At 30.6% G+C, this 21,863-nt stretch overlaps 1 protein-coding gene across 3 annotated transcripts; it reads right to left on the bottom strand.

Moving 5' to 3' along the window:
• Nucleotides 1–23: 23 nt before the first annotated feature.
• LOC125066549 (hrp65 protein-like) lies at nucleotides 24–21,809 on the bottom strand. Of its 3 annotated transcripts, XR_007119682.1 has the most exons (15): nucleotides 21,672–21,809; nucleotides 21,424–21,599; nucleotides 20,473–20,811; nucleotides 20,294–20,341; nucleotides 20,019–20,219; nucleotides 19,710–19,931; nucleotides 19,317–19,618; nucleotides 19,126–19,234; nucleotides 18,897–19,051; nucleotides 18,458–18,680; nucleotides 18,318–18,383; nucleotides 1,759–1,800; nucleotides 1,433–1,490; nucleotides 400–1,102; nucleotides 24–184 (listed from the first exon to the last, which is right to left on the bottom strand). XR_007119682.1 is itself a non-coding variant. In XM_047674667.1 (12 exons), the coding sequence occupies exons 2-12, from the start codon at nucleotides 21,595–21,597 to the stop codon at nucleotides 15,475–15,477; spliced, it is 1,965 nt and encodes a 654-aa protein (XP_047530623.1). In that variant the 5' UTR covers nucleotides 21,598–21,599; nucleotides 21,672–21,809; the 3' UTR covers nucleotides 13,802–15,474. The 3 variants fall into 3 exon arrangements, 2 of the variants coding, with proteins under 2 accessions (XP_047530623.1, XP_047530624.1); XM_047674667.1 differs by lacking the exons at nucleotides 24–184; nucleotides 400–1,102; nucleotides 1,433–1,490; nucleotides 1,759–1,800 and adding an exon at nucleotides 13,802–15,600; XM_047674668.1 differs by lacking the exons at nucleotides 24–184; nucleotides 400–1,102; nucleotides 1,433–1,490; nucleotides 1,759–1,800; nucleotides 20,294–20,341 and adding an exon at nucleotides 13,802–15,600.
• Nucleotides 21,810–21,863: the final 54 nt, after the last annotated feature.

Genomic DNA, 21,863 nt, shown 5'->3' on the forward strand with positions numbered 1-21,863 from the left:
CCTTCAAAAGATAATTTTTATTCTTTCATAAAGTTTATGTAGTTTTTTTACATTCATAAATATTGTACATACAACTACAGATATATTGAATATTTAAAAAAATGACCTGTATAAACGTCAAGTTTTTCGTGGGAGTTACAATAAACTGAGATACTTAAATGTTTTTGATTTATCATCTTTTAATCTGAAACAAGCAAAAAAACAAATTAATAAAATTCATAAATGTAACACTTTTTCAGTGCAATAGCTTTTCAGATAAGACAAAGACACATCATTATGTATAAGATGGGAAAAGAAGACAAAAACTGGTAAATCATCATGTTAATTATATTAATCATCAACTATAAATCAAATAATTATTAATAAAAAATCAATGCTTATTAACCAATTAAAACTCACCTTTAAATTAAGTAGACATCTTGCATAAATGTGCTTATGGATCTGTAATTACAAACAGCAAAGAATCGTTAATCTTGATAATTATAATGCATTGCAAATATAGTATTAAACATTTATCTGATAATTATTGAAAATTACAAAATAGCTATAATTATAAATACTTTGACAAATGCATCTTGATAATATTATGTAAGTTATATAAGTTTACAATACTCGCGAGAACAGAAAATATTTTAAAATAATAATTATTTTACATTAAGATTTTACAAAAAAAACTGTATTTTAAAAATAGTGCTACTCTCAACTCAAGTAGCTCTATTAATATTATTTTGAGTGAAAGACCTTCTATGTCATAATAATTAGTAGATGAAATTGTTTATATTAAACTATAAAATATTGAATACAGAATGCTAAACGTATTAAGATGCGTTTCACTATATACAGTATTTCTACCTATAAAGTTTACATTATGTATTCCACTAACAGACCCAAATATAATTTTATCGAAGAAACTTCTTTAAGCATTAAAATAAAGATTTGATTCTTTTTAACAAGTTTGTATTCGATTTGCAATTGAAGCTATTTTCTTAAAATTCGTTATACTCTCAGAATCATCTACTTGTATAAAAATTATGTAGCTGCGTATAATTTAAAGGAAGCTGTTTTGAAGTTGACACTAACGACGGTGTTGGGCGCCCAGTCTCTGTAAATAAAAAATAAACTTGATTCGTACGAACACCAAAATAAATTTATATATGCAAACATATTTTTCCTATGGGAGATTATGGTTATTTTATTTCTTTATATAATTTATTTAAAAAAAACACTAGTAGCAATAAAATTATATATTTCTTAATGAAATAAATTTATTTAAAAACAATACAACGCAATTTAATCTCCAATATCAGATCATAATTGTTTTTGCATCATTATGCATCAGTCGGGAAAAGAAGACAAAAAAATAAATCATCATATATTTAGACGTAATTAGTAATATTTAAGTATATTATTTGAATGTTTTTAAAACTTATACCTTTAAACGGCAATTCAGCAGCAACCAATTTCGGCACGACTCTCATTTTCAAAGCCCTCTGGGGAAAAAGAAATTTCTATTAAAACATTATTTCTCTTAGCTTGTATTAAATTAGCTATCAAGTGAACACACGAGTATTTTGATCAATTGTATTAATGATACTCCAAATCTTAATACACATTAACAGAGCGACAGAATTTGATGACATTTAAATGATTTTCAAAATCATTAATTTTGATTTATAAGCGAACATCAGAGCTTTTAATATTGTTAATATTTAATTGGGTCTCATATATCACAGAAAAATAATAAATAGAGATTCTTACCTTCATTATTATAGGAACCCACATCTAGCTATATACCGACACCTGTAAATACAAGTTTAATATTAGTACTTAAAAAATATATAGATATGTTAATTAGTTTATAACTAATAAAGTATAAAATAAGACATAAATACAATTTCATAAATTTTATGATGATCGGTATATATCAATGTCATTTGACATTGTCGTGACTATTACTATGCACTATTATGATAATGCATATTAAATAAGTGATTATTATAATCTAGGTCATTTAAATTAACAGCCATTTGAAAATATATATAAGACTTCGAAATTTCTGAGAAGAGAGTATTTCTCAAATGTTGTTATCCACAAGATTTATTATAGTACTTTCACTCTTTGATCATAACTCGGTAAATTACTATTTTATACATCGGATTAGGCCCATTATTAAAAAGATAATAACGGTAGTGTTGCCTATCAGCGCGTTTTTAAGAATATTAATTTGAATAAAAAAGAAAAATTTTCATTTTTTGTATTAGAAAAAAAAGGGTTATGGGAATGGGATGAAACTTCGTCAAAGTGAATTGAAAATGACAGTACTCGAGTTAAGAGCGTAAGTAAAACTGCTTCGAATGCTTCCACTCATTATTAATCTAGTCTAATCTATCACAAAAATAAATCTCAAAGAAGCAACAACATCTCGTTCGTTTCGATGCGTATTTGTCAACGCTATAGCCGGTTCGTGTTAAAGGTCCAAAAGGTCGTATCCCATTGTCATCGCTCATCGAGCACGGATTATATGCAGTATTAAAACTTAGCCTTTAATCCTTCTGGGAGTGGAATATAGCTGTTTATATTAAAAAAAAATACAATTTCGCGTGTCATAATACGTAAGTCTGTAACTTGTCACAGAAAGGAATTTAAAATTATATTTTTTGTTGTACGATTCAATATTACGAAGGTATGATATATATGGTATAGAGAGATATAATAGAACATTGTTTTAAATTGATCATGCAATCCGTGTTGCCATAATATATTCAAAGTAGGATTTCTCGCAATAAGAGAGAACGATGAACAATGTTCTTGTTTTGAAGTGGACGCGTCCAAATTAGTAACCGATTTATAGTAGGTCTTGTAATTCGACTTGTTTTTAATTAACAATATTTCTAAAAAAAACGCCATTAAATTGTGGTTTTTATTTCTGTTTTTAGCACTTATTTGTAAATTAGTAACTTTTTACAATTGATTTTTTATTAAGATTATCCTTTATATTCAATATTTTTTAGTTTACATTCTACATAAGCACGTTTATCCACATCGGAGTAATAACATGATAAAGATATTGTTTCTTTTTCGAGTATAAATTGTAGACTTTAAATATTCGAACACAGTATTTCTTATCTGTCGCTTCACATTGCATATCATACTTACCAGAATATTCTCCTTTAACATACATAAAATCATTGTTGGTTGGTTTGTTTATTTTTAAGTTATTCTGTTTAATTTTCATGCATTTTTGAGTAGGCTTATTAATACGCAAGTGTAAATATTGTGTGGTATATTATTTTAAACAATGGCAGTGGTTGAATAAATCATATCATGTAATTTATGAAAATGAATGTTTAGTTCGCCGTAGCAACGAAGTTTCCATGTTTAGAGAAACAAATTCGTTAGTTTATGGCATATGGCGTAAATTGTAATTTACGCAATTGATGCAATTTTTATGAATTTTAATTTGTTCACCGTTTTTAATGTATTACAGCAAAAAGCTTAGTATTCTATAAATTATTTTTAAATTCTTTCATATTTTTTATTTCATTGAAATATCAGAAGGAAATATGTATTCGGTATTCAGTATATTTTACTTAGAACAATGGAATATACTATGTAAAAAAAAAATATTCGGTCACTTAAACATTTACATTTACAAATCACATTTACCAAAAACTGATGCGATAACTTAAGTTAGCTCCTACATAATTTTAATTTCAATACGATAACGAAATGGGGTATTAAACTCACATCTGTAATATATGGGTATAATTAGAAGAAGTATATAAAACTAAGCTTAGTCGTCTTAATTCGTTAGGCGTCCAACTCTCTGGTTTATTTTTGTTTAAAAATATTATGGATAAGGCTATATAATTTCCTTTTTTTTAAAGATAAAGTATACATAAGTTTGTGCTTATATGCAATGTTTATTAATATTCAGATGAATATCTGGATAGGGATATAGCTCAATAACACTCTTAAAAATATTTTATTTTATGCTATGTGCCGTACATCTTAAAGATGTTGTAGAAATTAATAAAAATAAGATATTCAACAAGAAAATCTTACGTGATCATATCTCAACTTACCATACTTTCAATATAATAAAGACGGGTCTTCAATGAAGAGAGTAAGATTAATGTTTCTCAATAAGTCAATCCGACGATTTTCTTAATTTTACTGACTCTTCCTTCAGCATCTTCGGTCGTCAGAGATATAAGGTTGCTGTGTTACGTAATAAAATAATAAAACTAAAATATAAGTGAGGAAGTAGGTTGAAACTATGGGAGTGCGATACAATGGGACCAGAGTTAAAGTTGTAATTGCATTTTGGGTTAACCAAATAGAGAAAAATAAATATTCCCAAAAACAGGTAACAAATAATAAATAAAATAAAACGGAAATGAGGGATAATAATAATAAAATAATATAATTTATCTGCTGATATTATTTTTCATGTCGGCTGAGACTTGAAAATGTAACGAGGGTTATTCGGAAACTATTTGGTTAGAAAAGTCAATTTTCTAATTTGAAAGATAAAATATTTTACTGGTCGTATTATTGGCAGCTAAAAAAGCTTTTAAAACTAAACAACCAACATATAAATGGATTGCTTTTTCTTTGAAGAAATTTGCATTAAAAGGATTATAAAAATACATGCATTTACACATTTGGATAAAATAAGCAATCACATTGCCATGTATTTAAAAATCAATCAAGATAAAAATAATAAATTGTGCAGACGAAATGACATTTATGTATATTTGAGTATGTAGTTACTGGAGATATTTAAACACGATCGTATGAATGATGTGTTCTGTCTTAAAAATAAATCGTCCCACATTAAATGAATTGGAAAAATTAATATTTACCAAAAATAACTTTACTAAAAAAGTAATAATAAAACGAACTCCACTTGATAAATTATAATATTCATTTTAACTGCTACAATATATTTTGATTGCCTTGTCAACATAAAGCAGAGTTTAATTAGCATTTTATATTTGTTTAATTATAGAATTGTTTACTTTTAACTTTAGACATCCTTATAAACAAATTTTCATATCGCCGTCACGGATTACTCAGTGTCCGAAAATAAGCTCTTGTGAAGGTATTTTTTATAATCATAATCAGATCTTATGGTTTGAAATAAATATTTTTTTATATAACATGAATAATCTCTGAGAGAACGAACAATGCAGCATTCCCCGGGGATGATTATATTTAAAAGATTAACGTACGTAAACCACTAGGTTACATTGTAGCAGTTATTAGAAATTTGAAACCACCTGTGAACTTATAGATATAGACAGATCTTTGAGGAACAATTACAACCGAATCATGGAGTATTTAATTGATTAATACAATAAATATTGCAAAAAAATAAATATAAATTTAATATCTATATATTATTTTTTTAAATAAAAATATTATTTCGTTTCTAAGTCTAAATGTAGGTATTATTATTTGTATTATTAAAAGGTTTATTTAGGCTCAAAGTAGCCATCTTATTTGCACGATTTTTTTTACACAATTAGAATACGATATTAGGTATGTAGACTGGCTTTAACTAAGATTAGAGATAGAAATATGTAGGATTTTGTAAATACTCTGTTAAGAAAATTTAAGCCCTGGGTTCTTCTTTTGTCTTCTTGACATACATACAGTAAATATTTGCTGCAACTTTGGCCTGAGGTTCAAGTTGTGGACTCTCCGTTAATTAGCAATCTTACGAATATTTTGTATTATTTGTAGAACTCCAATGCGAACTCATGTCGTTTATTTAATGATTGAATCTGAAAGAACTAATATCATTGTTACAACGATGAAATATATTCAATCGCAGAATATATTATATGTTCAGATTACGTCTTGGTTTTTTAGTTTCGTATGTAATGCAACTTCGGAAAGTTAAATTATAGCTCTCATCAAAAATTAATACAATATTGTATAGACGTTGTAGATATTAAAGGTTAAATCAGTTGAAAATGCTTTTCAATTGCCAACTAACTCAATGGAAACACATCATTTTAAATTAATTAATATTGTCAGTATTTATAGATGAAAACTTAATTGGAGTTTATTCTAATTTTAATGTTTCTTTTTATTGTATTTACGGTACTGTTTGTTTCATATTACGTAATTATATCTAAATAATTTTATTTAGAGTGCATTTCTGCACGACAACGGCCTCAAAGCCCGTTGTTTCAATATAATAATAATAAAAAATCAATTATCGTAAATTAGCGTCAAATATACAAGTCTAAAGTCGGCAACACCACCTGAAAATTATTCAAAAACATTTCAAATTAGCTAAAATATATATGGTATTATAAAAGATACTTTGCTTTTATTTTAAAATAACAAATACTGATTAATTTATATCATAGTACATACATACATTTTGTATTAATTTGTTAATATTTTTTTGAAAAATTTAAATATTGTAGAGGATTCATAAATATTTCAGTTATGGTGTTACAATCAGCAGTTATAAAATGTTATAGAACATTTGATGGTCAAAATTTTGTCACAAATTATAGCAAATGTTATCATTTTGTGGATCATAATTAAACATTAATGCAATTAAACGAATTGTATACCTCGAAAAGTAAACGGTAATTGATATTTATAATATTAGCAAATAGTGTAGAATTACTTAACGTTTTTAAACATTTTAAAACTGTAGTTTGGCACACCATTTCATTACTTATGCATAAACGATTTTAGTTGTTATGTATTATACAAAAATAAAAATTATCTTTGATGACATTCTAACGTAATGAAAATGATTTAAGTGCAACACATGCAAAATTACTATCTACTTTCATTTCGGGTCTTCTTAAAATCATCCATCCTTTTTTGTAACCTTGACGTTGGAAATATTGCTGAAATACAAAATGTTACTAAAGTAACATTAACACACAACATAATTAAACCTTATTGTTATTAATTACCGAAATCATTGTAGTTGAACAGTCAAAAGTACCACACATGTGCACAAAGGAAATAACGCATTTCGACCCAAAACGATTATAATATGATAATTTATGTGAATCGATGAAGTATGCGTCGGAAAAAATGTAATATTAGAATAATATTTATTAATAAAACTTCAGTCTCGTTTTTTGGTTATTTGCGTCAAGGGTCTTAAGATTTCTCTATTTTTTTCCTTTGAAAATATATGCTTACTATTCGTATGCGTATACAATCACTATATATAGATATATCAAGAACATGAAGAAAAACGAAATTTTGAAATAAACCGTCACGATTAAACGTGCTGTTATTTATAATCTTAGTTTGTTTAAAATCAATAAAATAGAGTTCAAATGTCACCACTATTTTCCGCCTAAATAACTACACTACACACAAATGTGTAAAGATCGACAAGCAACCAATCAAACCTTAATTTTCAAATTAGAAAGTGTAACAACACAAACGCATTCACTAATATACAAAATTTGGGCGGAGCTATGACTATCGTCATTCAATGTGTAATCGGAAGCAGCTGTGCGATTCAGTAAGAATCTAACCCGATAGTTGGGTCAACTTTGTGTAATAAAAAAAAAGTAATGTCGCATATCACGTTCTTATATTTCACGCTCGTTTTAGGGCTGAGTTTCGAGGTTTTTTACAGAAATTTATCTTTGCTAGTCTTTTGTTTAGGTTACAAAAATAAAATTCTACATAATTTAAAATAAATAAAAGTTAAATAATGTGTAAATCAAATGAAATATTATAGCAATTAATTTCAATTTATATATTATAATTGAATATATTTTTTATTTTTAATATAATGTTATGTTAGTAAATTAATGAAAATAAGAAACGTTATTTATATTAACAGGAATAATATTAAAAGTATCGATAAAATTATTTCAATAGGCATCACCATAATAAAGACACCGTTAAAACGCACGATAAAAATAAGTTTAAAATACACAAATTCAATACATTATTACCCCTGAAAAGTCGTTTTTCTTAATTTTAATTCTATTGAGCGGTACTTTATATTTTGGAATTATAGGTAAATCCTTGGATAGCTGCGAAGCGATTAAATGAAGCGCGCGGCGCTTCTCACACAAGGCAAGTTTGGTAGCATGCGAGGCGACACATTCCATGTCCCGATAAACGTGAGCCAAACAGTATGATTTTGAGTTGCAAACACACAATATAACATTAATTAAAAGCAAACATCTCTTAAAACTTATTAGTAATTTTTATAGAATTAAATTGGAGATAATATTATTTAAAATCGACTTCTTCTCTTCAGTTTTTTAATTGACTGTTCTGTTACTGAATCCAAATATATAAACTATCATTTTAGCATTAATATCAGTTGCAATATATAGTGATGTATTAAATAAATAATGCATACATACCATCCTCATCTAAGCGAAATAAGCAGATTTTCGATGTCCTCATCGACTTAGGTAGGTCGCAGGTGCTCCGAAGGGTCATTTATGGATACTATTAGGACCTTATTTATTACCTACACCACACTACAGATTTTTCATAGAAGGTTATTTATCTTTTATATTTTCGAATGTTATCTAGTAATATTTAAGCATTTACGGACGGCGTTCTAACCAGACCGCTTTTAATGACACCACAGCTGTTAAGTGCCTGGCATTGTCGTAAAAGTTCGTTTGCAGGCTTTGGACCAGCGCCGGTCTTTTGGTATAAAGATAAGAAGGGTTCTAGGGCCAGACGACACCCAAAGGCACCAAAGAGACTAATAGAATATAGGCATTATATCAGGTACACGATTCTATGAGGTGGGAACTCCAATGTACACAGTTCGGGTTGATTTAAAAGATATGGTGATAAAGGCAAGATATACGTTCTAGTAGACCTATGAGACAATGAAAATGACGTCTGCATAACGGGAGATCTAAAGGATGACAAGACTCAGTCTCGCTCTACTAGGATAATTGGACGTGCTACCACGGACGAGCGTTTATAACTTATATTACCTTAATCTTATTTCAAAAACGACGTCCAGCAGTAATTTCCTTCAAAGATAATCACAACATACCAATGGCATCTGCGTTAGACATATTAAAATAAGCGACCAGACGCCGGTCATGTGTAAATTGAAGTAATTTATAAGCCAGCTGTTACGAGGGTGCTATTAAGTTAGAATGTTAAACGTCACTCTCATCAGGTATTACGGACTTGAGTTTAGCATAGAAACACAGAAAGCAAAGCTGCAGTCCTGCAATAACCTCTTATTTTTATTAGTACACACTAGTAGTAGTACTACTAGTTGTCCTTCAATGTACGACAGACCAGCGCCTTGCACGGCTCGAATTTGCGGTGAAAACTGTAACCGTTATTACTGTGATCTTTAGCCACACTAGTACGCGATTAATCCGGTTTTAATGAGCCAAATGAAGAGGGTCGATAATATATTTTGAAGTATGTTATATTCTCAGATTATAGCATACTATATACATAATCAAAAGCCAGAAATTGGCTCGCGGAATATTATATTGAAGCAACAGAAGCGAATACAATATCAAAAGCGAAAGCAAATTTCTTAATTTTTTCGTATTAGCTTTGTCGATTCACTTTATTTTTTTTGTGTGTAACATTCTGCCCTATCGTTTTATAATCGAGGTATATTACAATTTCTAACCTAATTCGTCATCGGAAAGTCAAAATATTAAGGAGTCAAAATGCGATGGCAACAAATATCATTTTTACTTAGCAATATACATTGAATAATAACAATGATAGCTTGCGAGTGGTAACATGTGCGATGAAGAACCAATTAAATTTCCCAGAAAACAACCATAATAGTGTATGTTTATTACGATATCTCATAATATCAACACTTGATTTCTTTTTAATTATATGAATATGATTGTAATCAATTTATGTTATTAGTAGGAACATTGTTAGAAACAGCGTAAACCAATCAAGCGATCCGATCTTACCCTGAACATTAACTGTTTTAAACATCGTATAAAATAGCAAAAATTACCAATCTAAATTGTTTACTGTCATAGGATAGGGTAGTGAATATGTTAGTAATTAATACTATGTCTAAAGATCGACTACACTCCAAGAAAATATATTATGTACCTCAAAACTACCAAATAATTTTAATAAAAAAATGCGATGTGCGTATAGCTCTTTAAATATAAAAAAGGAGATTAAAGCGGATGCTTAAGAAACATTTACCAGAAATCTGAACAATTGAACCACAGTTGATCGCAGCGTCAGATGTAACGGACTAGGAATCGCTCTATTTGTCCTTTGCAGAAGCGTTAATAAAATAAAAATTCTATGTAAATAAGTAAAAGCATGAAAGGAAGTCAGAATAAAAGTATTAAAAAAAAATTTTTTCTGTTGATAAAATTTACATTATTTTGTCAACAATAATTTAACAGATATCCAAAATGCAAAAAAAAAACAAACAGAAATAAATTTATTGCGGCAAAGAAATAAGCATCTAGGAGGCAAGAAGCTGTGCGGGGAGCGGGGAGCATGTGCGGAGGAGATTGAGATAATATTCTAATGTCTCACTACTTACGCGTATTGCGTGCCTTCATTTTAATGAATGTTATCTTTTTATTAGCCTATTCCAATCTAATAAGGGGTGGAGCCAAACAAGTTCTACTATATTATATATAACAAACAGTTTTATTTATTATATAATTATTCATAGCCACTATTAACTGTATCCTTACTTCCGTAATATCAAAGATTATTGAAGACCTCGGACAATGACATCGCGTGCATTCGTCGTTACTTACGGATAATTACTTATTGGAATAGGCTAAAGTTTTTTTTATCTTAGTATACTAACGTATTATATCCAAATTTTGTTTGGGAATTCTGAAAGCCTTAATTTATAATTTGTAATTTTGATTGCACATTAACAATGTCTTACCTCTTCTGTATTCCAAATTCATTTTTTTGATAGTTAGAAAAGAGAAATATGTCGCAGGCTACTAGTAACTAGCTAATTAGTAATTCAATTAACAGCCTATCCCTTTTACTAAGCGCTGCCGTTCATTCATGATATAACTTTCGGTCGATACATATTTCGTATAGAATACGGTAATTTGCTTTACTCTCCTGAAAAAAATTATAGTCATACTTAGTATGTGTGTAAGTTTAAGTTATAAAACATATTTAACCAAATAATATGTTGTAACTTAACCAAAAATAAGTATTTAAATTTTCAGGAGACTAAAGGAAATTATTCTATTCTATGAAGGGAAGCCGTTTATTAAAATGGCTCAACTCGATGGCTGCGACAGGTTACGTCATAATTTGATTTGTGGTACCCGATATGTGTTTAAGAGTCAAGTCAACAAGTCGATCTGGAAGAAAACTGCAATAATGTAGATATTTAAATATTGCCCAGTGTAAATTTTTTTTACCAGGTTAGGAAAATCCGCTCAAATGATTATGGCTTTTTATGCAAAAACCATGATTTAACAGCGGCGTGGTCTATTTAATAAAAGCTCAAAAATAGTTTACTGAAAACATACGATGAACACGATTCTAGGCGACTGATGGAGATACTTTTGAGGTCACATCAGAAATCTTTAAGAATCCTTAATGAAAACATGACAAGTCTGCGTAAGCTAGGTGCTGACAATGCTCCAGCAAGAATCCACGCATGGCACAATAGGAATAGGGTTCCATCACCCCGAAAAAAGGTTTGATGTATCAAAAACAGTCGGATGGTGTCTACAACTTTTTGGGACAGTGAAGAAATTTAACAAATTAAATTTAATGAAAAAAGCATAATTACCACCTCTTTGCATTTTAATGAGACTGAAATTAATTTGAAAGGCAACATGCTGGTTCACAGAAGTAACATTGCCATTGCTGCTTTATACAGATACGGGTTCGAACCGCTTGTTCAACGACATAAGCAAAAAATAAATAAATAATATTTTTTGAGGGTTACAAAAATCATAAATATGTATAACCTATTCCAATCGAAGAAGGAATAAAGGCAGTTAAATAACAACCTTAGATTGACATATTCCATACGATTTGCTTTTAGCTTTTCTATATTATGCACTACAGACGATTCTTTATTAATATGTTTAGAAATAATAAAACTCTATTTTACTTCACTACTTATACCCATACCCTCGTTAATTTTACTCCTAAATTTCCGATTTGTTATCTGAATTTGCCAACATTTTACCATTTTTGATTCTTCCACGAATCCATGATGAATATCATAGATAATTAAATATCCCAAACAATGATATAGCATCAATTTAATGTCAAAGTTGTTTGTTTAGCTTTACTCTTCTAGTGGTTGGAATAGGCTATATATTTTAACGTTTTTAAACAATGCGAAATGAATCTTAGGAAACATCAAAAGTCAAATTACATTTAAACACAATATGAAAGTAGCTAATAATATAATTATAATTTCATATTCTGGTTTCACTTACTTATTCATCAAACAATTCTCAATATGTTCGAGTATCAAAGAATAACGTGACTGAAACATGAAATAACTAAACTGTATACATATATATTTTTATATATTGAAATGTCTTTCCGTCTGTGGATATGTCATGATGTATTTTAGTAATCTCGACATGATTGTGTATTAAGATTCAGGTTAAAATATATTCTGTACCTGCAATGACAGTCTGATTTAACGCTTATTAGCTAACGTTTCATAATCGTCGTTTTATAATAAATAGCAATATGATCACCACAATAAAATCACATCTTGTCTCGGTTAAGTTTTTAACATAGCGATGTAACGCATATCATTAGCGTTTGCAGTTATGTTATATTGTAAATTAGTTTAAATCTTTACGATTAATTTTATTTATTTTTCACCTTACACCTTATAGGTAGAGGTAGAGATCGAGAGTTTACCTTTCCGTGACATTAACTTATACATCGCACCGATTTGGTACGTCGTCTGAGGTCGATCGGCTTCACATTAGCTGTATGTTTATTTCGTATCAGCGGTAAGTATTTTGGTATAAAAATATCTCGTTTTAAGTTGATGATAAATTACTTTAAGCAAGAGTCACCAACTTGAGTTTTTGTTCATTACGGGCAGTACAGTTGATTTTATCATTCTTCTGTTATTAATGCTATATTGTTTTGATTAAAATTTAATTTAAAAATTTCTATTAAATCTAATGAACGGAAAATAAATTAATAAAAAAACAAAAAAAAAAGCGAAATGTTCCCGACAAAATATAGCACAATTGTTTCAAGTCTGCACAAGTCTGAAGCTGGAAAGAATCGGTGTTTGATGTATTTTCGAAGCGTTTCAATACGAAATCGATCTCATGATTATGTAGTAGATATAAGTACTAAAAAAAGCACTTGCTCTATCTATCTCTTAAGTTAGCGTTGTTTTACTAGTCAATTTGTTATAAACAAAAATATTGTTATACTTTTAAATATTTATCTTAAGACACCACTTTATGATAACACAGGTAGCAAAAACAAAAATTAGAAAGTCAAAAGTTTTCAATAAAATTGTTTATTTATTTAGTATAACTTAGAAACATTACAAGGTTAATTTTATGATCCTACAAATAAACTAAATTCTGTTATATATAAGAAATATAAACTAAGACTCTCGCACTTTTATTGCATTATCTTTTACAGATAAGCATTCTAACACACAACATTCTATCATTATACAATTTACCTTAAGTGACTATGACCAACGCTTGCAATTTTGTTCAAAACTATAAAACGATTCACTGCTAAAATCAAATTGTTACTGTCTTGTATAAAAGTTGCTTTTTTGCTTGCTTCATTGTTTTACTTTCAAGGTGAAGCATATTTATTTATTTATTTATTTATTTATTTTATAAGTCGTTTAGGTAGATCCATTGATTCGTTAACTGAAACGGGACCACGATCCTATATATAAGCCTATTATTAAATATATATAATTCAAACCCAACACTCACCATATTAACTGCTATAAGTGTTTGAATGGCAAAAAACATTGGAACTGCAACGGAATGCGATTAATAGACGAACCACTACAAATTCCGTTGTAGGTGTAATTTTATATCACTGACTTCTTTTAAGTATTAACTCATAGTTTTGTCTAATTTTTGAAATTTATTTAAGTTATTTATTAAGAATGACTTCATAATTGCTAGGTTGGATAATAGTTCGATATCGGTAGGATCAATTTATTTTATGTTATATTATGCGTAGCCCTAAGTGAGCTTGTGTATAAACTTTATCCAAGTGTTTTAAGCATCGCTATTACTGTCAACTCATGACACGATCATCGCCACACACTAAAATATAAAGCGTTTGCAAAACTATCGATAGTCTTGTGTTATAACGAAAGCAAATAGACGAGTAAAGAATCATAGCGATTATAAACTGTACAATTAGAGTAAGAAAACATGAAATGGTTTCGCGGCCCATGACAAGTATGTATGGTTCCGACAATATGAACGCATTATCGAACGGAGTTATTTGAAAATCGACATTATAAGACGTTGAGCAAATATAATGTTAATTAATTTGTATTTTTAACGCTTTGTCAATACTATCGATAATTTTACTTTTGTCATGTAATACTAATAAATACTTAAAATATATAAATCATTTATAATATTTAATGAGGTGTTTTCTAGTAACCGCTGCTTAATTAGCGATTAATGATCAAATAGAAAACCATGATTATCAAATATGTTTTTTATCTAATTTACTTTTTGAAAAAAGCTTTATTGCAATAACTTTAGCAATGGCTAGTTTAATCTTAAGACGTTTTCTAATAGGTACTATCCCAGTGTTACTAAGCGATCACATATACGACACTGGGTAAAAAAAATATTTACCGTCAATTTTTTCAAGAATAATAATTATATACGTAATTAGTTACTAGTAACATTGCAGTTTGAAATATAATTATCTGATGTGAATATATTTTTATGTGTTGGCCGAGCAGACAGGTCGCTTAAGAAATTGAATTTTTACATACAAGAACGAGACGATACGACATTTATAATTTCATCATAGTTCGACTCCACCTGTGCATCATTATAAGACTTAAACTACATCCTTACAATAAATAATGTACTACGAAATATGTCTTAGAAAAATTGAATGCACAGGCCCATATACAAAACATTTTACAGTATCATAAAATTTATGCTCTAGTTCTCCATCAGAAGTTCTCCGTTGGTAAAAAATTTGCTATTCTAAATCTTACAATTAATACAATGTGATATTTTAAAATTTAAGTTTTGAAAGTGTCTTATTCAGGGACAGTGCAGCTTATTAATCGTAACCCTTGATCATTTCAAATAAGGTATTGACATTTTAACCGTAGCTAATACAATCTAGAAGCATTCAGTACATATGTCGTCGCTACTAAATGAACATCATTTCCCTATATGTCACAATCAAAAGTAAAAAAGTATCTAGAAGAGCGGATGTCCCATAACAAAGCCGGGCTATGCACCGCAACAAGCGTAGAGCGCGAACTTAAAAGCGTCGACGTTTATTAGGATAATCATCCATTTGGCGCGATGTATCCCAACCACCACGATTCTGCGGCATGTCGTCATAACCTCCACGTGGCATGTCGAACTGCTCTCTGAAGCCTCCATCCTAAAGTAAGCAATCATAAAACTGGCCAATATTTCTTGTTTACAGAACAGAATCCTTTATGTTTAAGGAAACGATATGTCGCGTTATCTTAAAGCGACGGATACACTAACACACTCCAAGAATCACACTAGTATAAATTATATATCTATTTAAAAAAAAAATTAGTTACGTGCAATAAGACTTGAACCGAAGATGATAGATAGATATTCAATGTGCAACCACTGTTTTAAGTCAAACCAACACTGTTTTGTCAAATCAGAAGAGAAAATAATATATTTTTATATGTACGAACTACAAATATTCTAATAATAAATATATAACGAGTGCCAATTATAAGAATGTCTGCGTATTGACGACGTTTTAATAATTTAAATTCGCAAATTGTCCACAACGATTCTATATTTAAGACAATACAACATTTTATATTTAAATATGCCAAACAGATAACTTTGTTTTTCTGTCATAGAGCTGATTAATCGGCCCCCGTTTTAACAATTGTAAAATAACGAATTTTCTGATAGATTAACAGGTTAGTTAAATATAAAATCTGTTTACACTAAAGTACATTAAAAAATATTAATTGTTTTCATTGATTTCAATGATATAGTCTAATGCTACCGGTAATATAATTTTTATTCCATTGTTGTTTTTTGCCCTTTGACAAGTAATCATAGTAAAGACGCATTTTTTAACAATTTTCTCTTCCTTGTTTTTGTCATAGATTTATATGAGGATACATTTTTTTTAACGTTTACATTTTTCAGATTTCACGATTACATAACGTGTCACGTGTAGCGGTCACAGTATAACCAGTATAATGTATATAATACAATTTGTACGAAAAAAGGCTAAAACCATCGATCAAAGGTCATACGTCCGTGACCATGGTTTAAACGATACATTGAAGTGGATTTATTTGATGATTTGTTAGCATTTAATATGTTGGTAGTTTAAGTAAATACAACGAAATAAACATATGCTAGTCACATGTTTATTTCATGGTAAAACCTTTATCTGGCGTTTGTAGTGAAGGACAAAGCCAATAATGTAGAAAATGAAACTGATTGCAGTCGGTTTACAAATGTGCCAGACTTATTAATGATAATTAAAAATAAGCCGAAACACCTTTAGATACTTCTAAAGGTGTTTACTGTAATGATAATATGTCGGTTAAGATAACTTCATTTACTCTAGATTGCTCTATTTTCATTTGACCAGATTAAGCCAGTGCTTTTAATTTAAGTATGAGTCAAATATGTGTATAAATAAACTAACATATTAGTGTTGTTATAGTAATTACCGTATTAAAGACAACGAAGAACTAAGACACCTAAACATCACTAACCCAATCTCAAACGATTTGAATGCGTGGCAAATAGTAATTTATTTTCATACCTCTTATTTTTACAAATTTTATATAATGTCTATGTACGTTAGGTTATAAGTTTATTTTTCTAATTTGTTTATTGTAAATAAAATGAGTTTGTATAGAATCTGGCATTGTTAATTACACTGTTCCTATAAAATTACAGAAAACGATTAAAAAAATGTCACAATCATCAGTTTTGTAACATAAGACACGAAAAGGGTTCAGTAGTATTTAGATTATGGGATCATAGATGTGACAAATAATGTTTGGTTTAAGTTAATTCTTTTTTAATCAAGTAAATATTATCTTGTTTATTTGGTATATTCAATAACTGATTAGAGTATGGTAAGTAACTATTACATAAATGACAACTAATAACAGAAGACGCCAAGGACATGTGTTCATGGATTGCTCAGTGGGCTCATTTTATTTAACATACATGATACCTAAGCTGCAGTCAATTTATAAGACCGGAGTAGACCGAGAATATTAGGTTAAGAACAGAAGCCATCTTTTTTATAAATCTAAAAAATTGCGATGCTACGAATTGTGTGTTGTATTTACTTTCATATTTTAATTTACCTATTTGCGTACTATGGAATTTATCAAAGAACAAATAACGCAATGGAGAATAAAATATTGTCAGTCAATAACGTCAGAGTACCAATTGGTTACAATAATTAGTAGTAAACAAGACTCAAGGGTCTTCAATTTACATAAGCATTACACTTAACAAACATAAAAAATAAAGGAGATAGATTCAATGGTCTTAGATAATCTGTTAAACAAATAACTGCGACGACAAGAGTATCATATTCCTAATGTCTCGCTAAAGTAAAGTTTATTTGTAAGCAGAAGTTTACCGTGTTGCTGAGTGACAAGAACAATAGGTCCACCCGATATTATACAGCCAATAGTATTCAATAATATAAGAGTAGCATGTCGGTTTCGTTTTTCGTAAATAAAGGTGACTTAACTTATGCACTTATTACAACATATCAACACCAGCAACACCAGATTTTGTAAATGGATAATATATTTGGTTAAACAAATATTGTACTCCTTATTGCGCCAACAGAGCTTTGTCCATTTTTGCTTTTTAGATATCGTAAACGCATTATTAGATTCCATAGGCCGATATGGTCACGCAAATAGTCAATCGCTGCATATTTTTAAGACGACATAAAAAAACTCTGTTAATGTTTCAGACAGTCGTGTCGTTGACAGTAACCTAGGGGTCCTACTACGCTAAAGCATAATCGTTCTATCAATGTTAACAAATTATAAAGTCCCCCTGTCGAGACACTATACACATTCAAATCTATCTCAAAAATCACATCGTACTCACCATAGGCTGCTGGTGATCGAACATGCCCTGCTCCTGACGATCCAGCATCGAGTTGAGTCTCTGGGCCTGTAAATAAGTTTCGTAATCAGCATCTGCGCAGGAGAATCAGCAGGAGGAAAGAGTCGCAAGTCGGCGCTCACCTGCACGAAGAGCGTGTTCTCCTGCTGGCGGCGCCGCAGCTCGTCGTCCTGCTGGCGCATGCGCTGCGACAGCTCCTCCTCGTGGCGCAGGCGCTGCTGGCGCTCGGCCTCGCGGCGCTCGTCGGCGGCGCGCTCGGCCATCTCCCAGCTGCGCTTCTGCCGCTCGCGGTCCTGCTCGCGCTGGCGCAGCTGCTCGCGCAGCAGCTCCGTCTCGTGCTCGTACCTGACCGCAGCCGCACGATTAGCGCTCCGCCTCGAGCGTGGGCGGCGCAGAAGCCGACCCGCCAATTTATACTTTGTTTCGCATGCTATGTTAATGTTCTCACTGATGTAGTCCATGATGAAATAATAAATGTGTCAAACTGACAATAATGAACCAGATCAAAGACGGAACACAAATGTCGGAAACGAACCTTGCTAGTTTTTAAAAATCACTCACTTAGCATATTCCATCTGGGCCTCGAGTTTCTCCTCCTCGGCGGCGAGCTCCTTCTTGAGCGCCTCCTCCTTTTGACGATGGAGCTCATGCAGTTGCTTCCACCTCGTTCCATACTCATGTTCAAAACTGCCAGGCTCGGAGAATCGTGGCCCCATCTAAAATGGCATAATATTATACCTGCATAGTATGCATTAAATGTAACTACGTGTTTTAAATTGGTGCTACGAACCTCTCTGGCGCGCATGAATTCTGGATGTTTTCTAGGTATGTTCTTTTCAGGGTATCCATCAAATTCATCCGGTTCTTCCAAGCTTTCAACAATAACTGGACGTAGTGACCTTAAATATAACAAAAAAAAAATTATGAACCATATTCAAAGGATTTTTAATATAATTTAACATAAATAAAAGAGGTACATACGATGTTAAGAAAAAGCATCTCTCATTGCAGTTTCGAATAGCAGCTAGAGCACTAGGTTTTCTTGCAAATTCAACAATGCCTTCACCTAATGTTTTTCCTCTCTCATCAACTTTGACATATGATCTTTCAATTTTACCGAAAATCTCAAAAGCGCGGTATAGTAACTCATTTGACACAAAAGGTGGCAAGTTCTTCACACGAACAGCACTGTTGTGAGGTGCAAATCTAACTCTTAGATTTCTACCATTTCTCATCTTGCCATCTAACTCACGTTTTGCCTTCTCTGCATTCACTCTATAATCCTAAAATCATGAGAAATTATTTATAGCAATGTATGTTTGAAGTAGGTTATCAGAGATATGCAAAGTACTACAAGTAATCAATAAAACTTACCATTTTAATAAAACCAAAGTTTTTTTCTTTATTTATAAATAGCTCAGCGGCCTCTCCAAACTGACTGAACAAATTCTGAATCTCTTCTTCAGTTACATCATTTGATAGATTACCAATGTACAAACGGCTCCTACCATTGAACTTAACTTCTGTTTGTTCGAGTGGTGGCAAATCAATCAAGGGACCCATAAGGTCCTTTAACTTATTAGCTAACATTTGCTCCTAAAATTATAAAATATTAAATATAAAGATATCCACAGTATTTTTTAATGATTTCAAATGAAATTGAATTCACAAATATGACTATACCTCTCTCTGCACAGGTTTTCCTCCCTCTTGTTGAGGACCACGATTGGGATTTCTTTGTTGGTTACGTGCAGGTCCTTGCCCAGGGCCTCCAGGTTTCTGATTAAAGCCCTTTGGTCCAAAATTACCACCTTGCTTAATACCAGGTCCACCTTGACCCCATGTACCACCAGGTTTATTTCCACCAAAGTTTCCATTTACATTCTAAAAAAATAAATATATGTTAACAAAATGGTTTGAATTTATTTTCAAAGTCATGTTAAAAACTTAATATTTACATTGGAATTAGGTTCTGGTCTTGTGTCCATCAATCTAGGAAGAGGAGCCTACAACAATTGACAATAATTAAATAAAAAGTATAATTATTACATAAAGGATAATACCAAATCCAAAGATTATTGAAAATCATTTAATTTACTAGGATTTATGTCTATATTATAATTTTTATATTGCTTACTTTTTGGAATGAGCCTTGATTGTTCTGGTTCTGATGTTTTTGTTCATTAGGCATTGATTTATCAACATTGTCTTGAGAATCTGATTTTGAAATATTGCCTTGATTTGGCAGTTGTTGTTGTGGCTGTTGTTGCTGATTTTGTTGATTTTGTGGTTGAGGTTTCTGATGTGGTTGTTGAGGCTTTTGTGTCTGAGGTGACTGCTTCTGCTGCGGCTGTTGCTGCGGTTGCTGGGCTGGTATTTCTTTATCTTTCTGGATGGATGGAGCTGGTTGGGTTTGGGGTTGTTGTTGCGGCACTTGTTGTGGTGGTTTATCATTCTGTTGCACTGGTTTAGGCATCTATACAATAAAAACAAACTAAATATAGTATGCGATTGGAAAACCTATATCCAGGTTCTACTATTCAAATATATATATATATATATATAGTAATCTTTCCCGGCTAATCTTACCCAGCTGGTCAGCTTAAATTCATATTATACGATTAAAAAAAAGCATGCTTTTCTATGTTTGATATAATATATTATTGTAAACTTATTGATTAAAAAACTTAATACTTTATGTAGGAAACAATCGTCGGCATAAATTTATATACAATTCCAAAAGATAACTGTTATTTTAAAAAAAAACTCAATATAATTTTTCTACATATTTCAAGTTTAATATTAAAACAGTACCCAAAATCTAAGTCGATGATTATATTTTTTATAGCACTATTTATAAAATAATACATTTATTTAATGAGCAACAACATAACTGTAAACTTAGCATTTAGCACAAATTATAATTTCACTCGTGTACTTATAAAAACAAGATGGCGGTTAAGCTACCTTTAACGAAAAACTGTCTATAACGCATCAGAGAAAATAATTGGAGAGAAATTATTTACTATCGTAAATTAGCAGGATCTGGACTAAATAATTATTATATTAATAACAGGAAAATACTAACCTCATTGTTAGGACGTTGACCTCCATGATGATTTGGTCCTCCTCTTTGATTATGTTCGAATCGAGAGTTACGGAAGCCTCCTCTATTATTTCCGCGTCTACCTCCTTGACGCTGAGGCTGCGGAGGCCCCCCATAACCTCTATTTCCGTATTGATTCATTGCTTGCATTTGCATTGCTAAAAATTACCGTTCGGTGAAAGTACAGGTATATACTATTTACCGTTAAGAATTATAAAAATATCAATTACCTTAACAATAATTAGTAAGTTGAACTAGTCGTTCTTAGATTCACTGAATATAAGTAGCTTTTGTACTTATAGAATAATTTTAAACGTTTTTTTGCAAATATATTGAGACGAACACAAGCAGTGACGCTGCTGGTTGTCACAAAATGGCGTTGTAAGATGGCGTCCATGGTCCATCGTAGACCGGATATCAAA

Source organism: Vanessa atalanta, chromosome 9 (genome assembly GCF_905147765.1).
Source record: "Vanessa atalanta chromosome 9, ilVanAtal1.2, whole genome shotgun sequence".
NCBI lineage: Eukaryota > Metazoa > Arthropoda > Insecta > Lepidoptera > Nymphalidae > Vanessa > Vanessa atalanta.

What these genes read in the sequence shown, in the direction of transcription:
- LOC125066549 (XM_047674667.1), bottom strand. Translation starts at nt 21,597, where the DNA reads ATGCAAATGCAAGCAATGAATCAATACGGAAATAGAGGTTATGGGGGG. An exon ending in GACCAGAACCTAATTCCAAT is followed by an intron (nt 20,220 to 20,293) that starts GTAAATATTAAG and finishes TTATTTTTTTAG; the next exon opens with AATGTAAATGGAAACTTTGG. An exon ending in AATTCATGCGCGCCAGAGAG is followed by an intron (nt 19,052 to 19,125) that starts GTTCGTAGCACC and finishes ATGCCATTTTAG; the next exon opens with ATGGGGCCACGATTCTCCGA.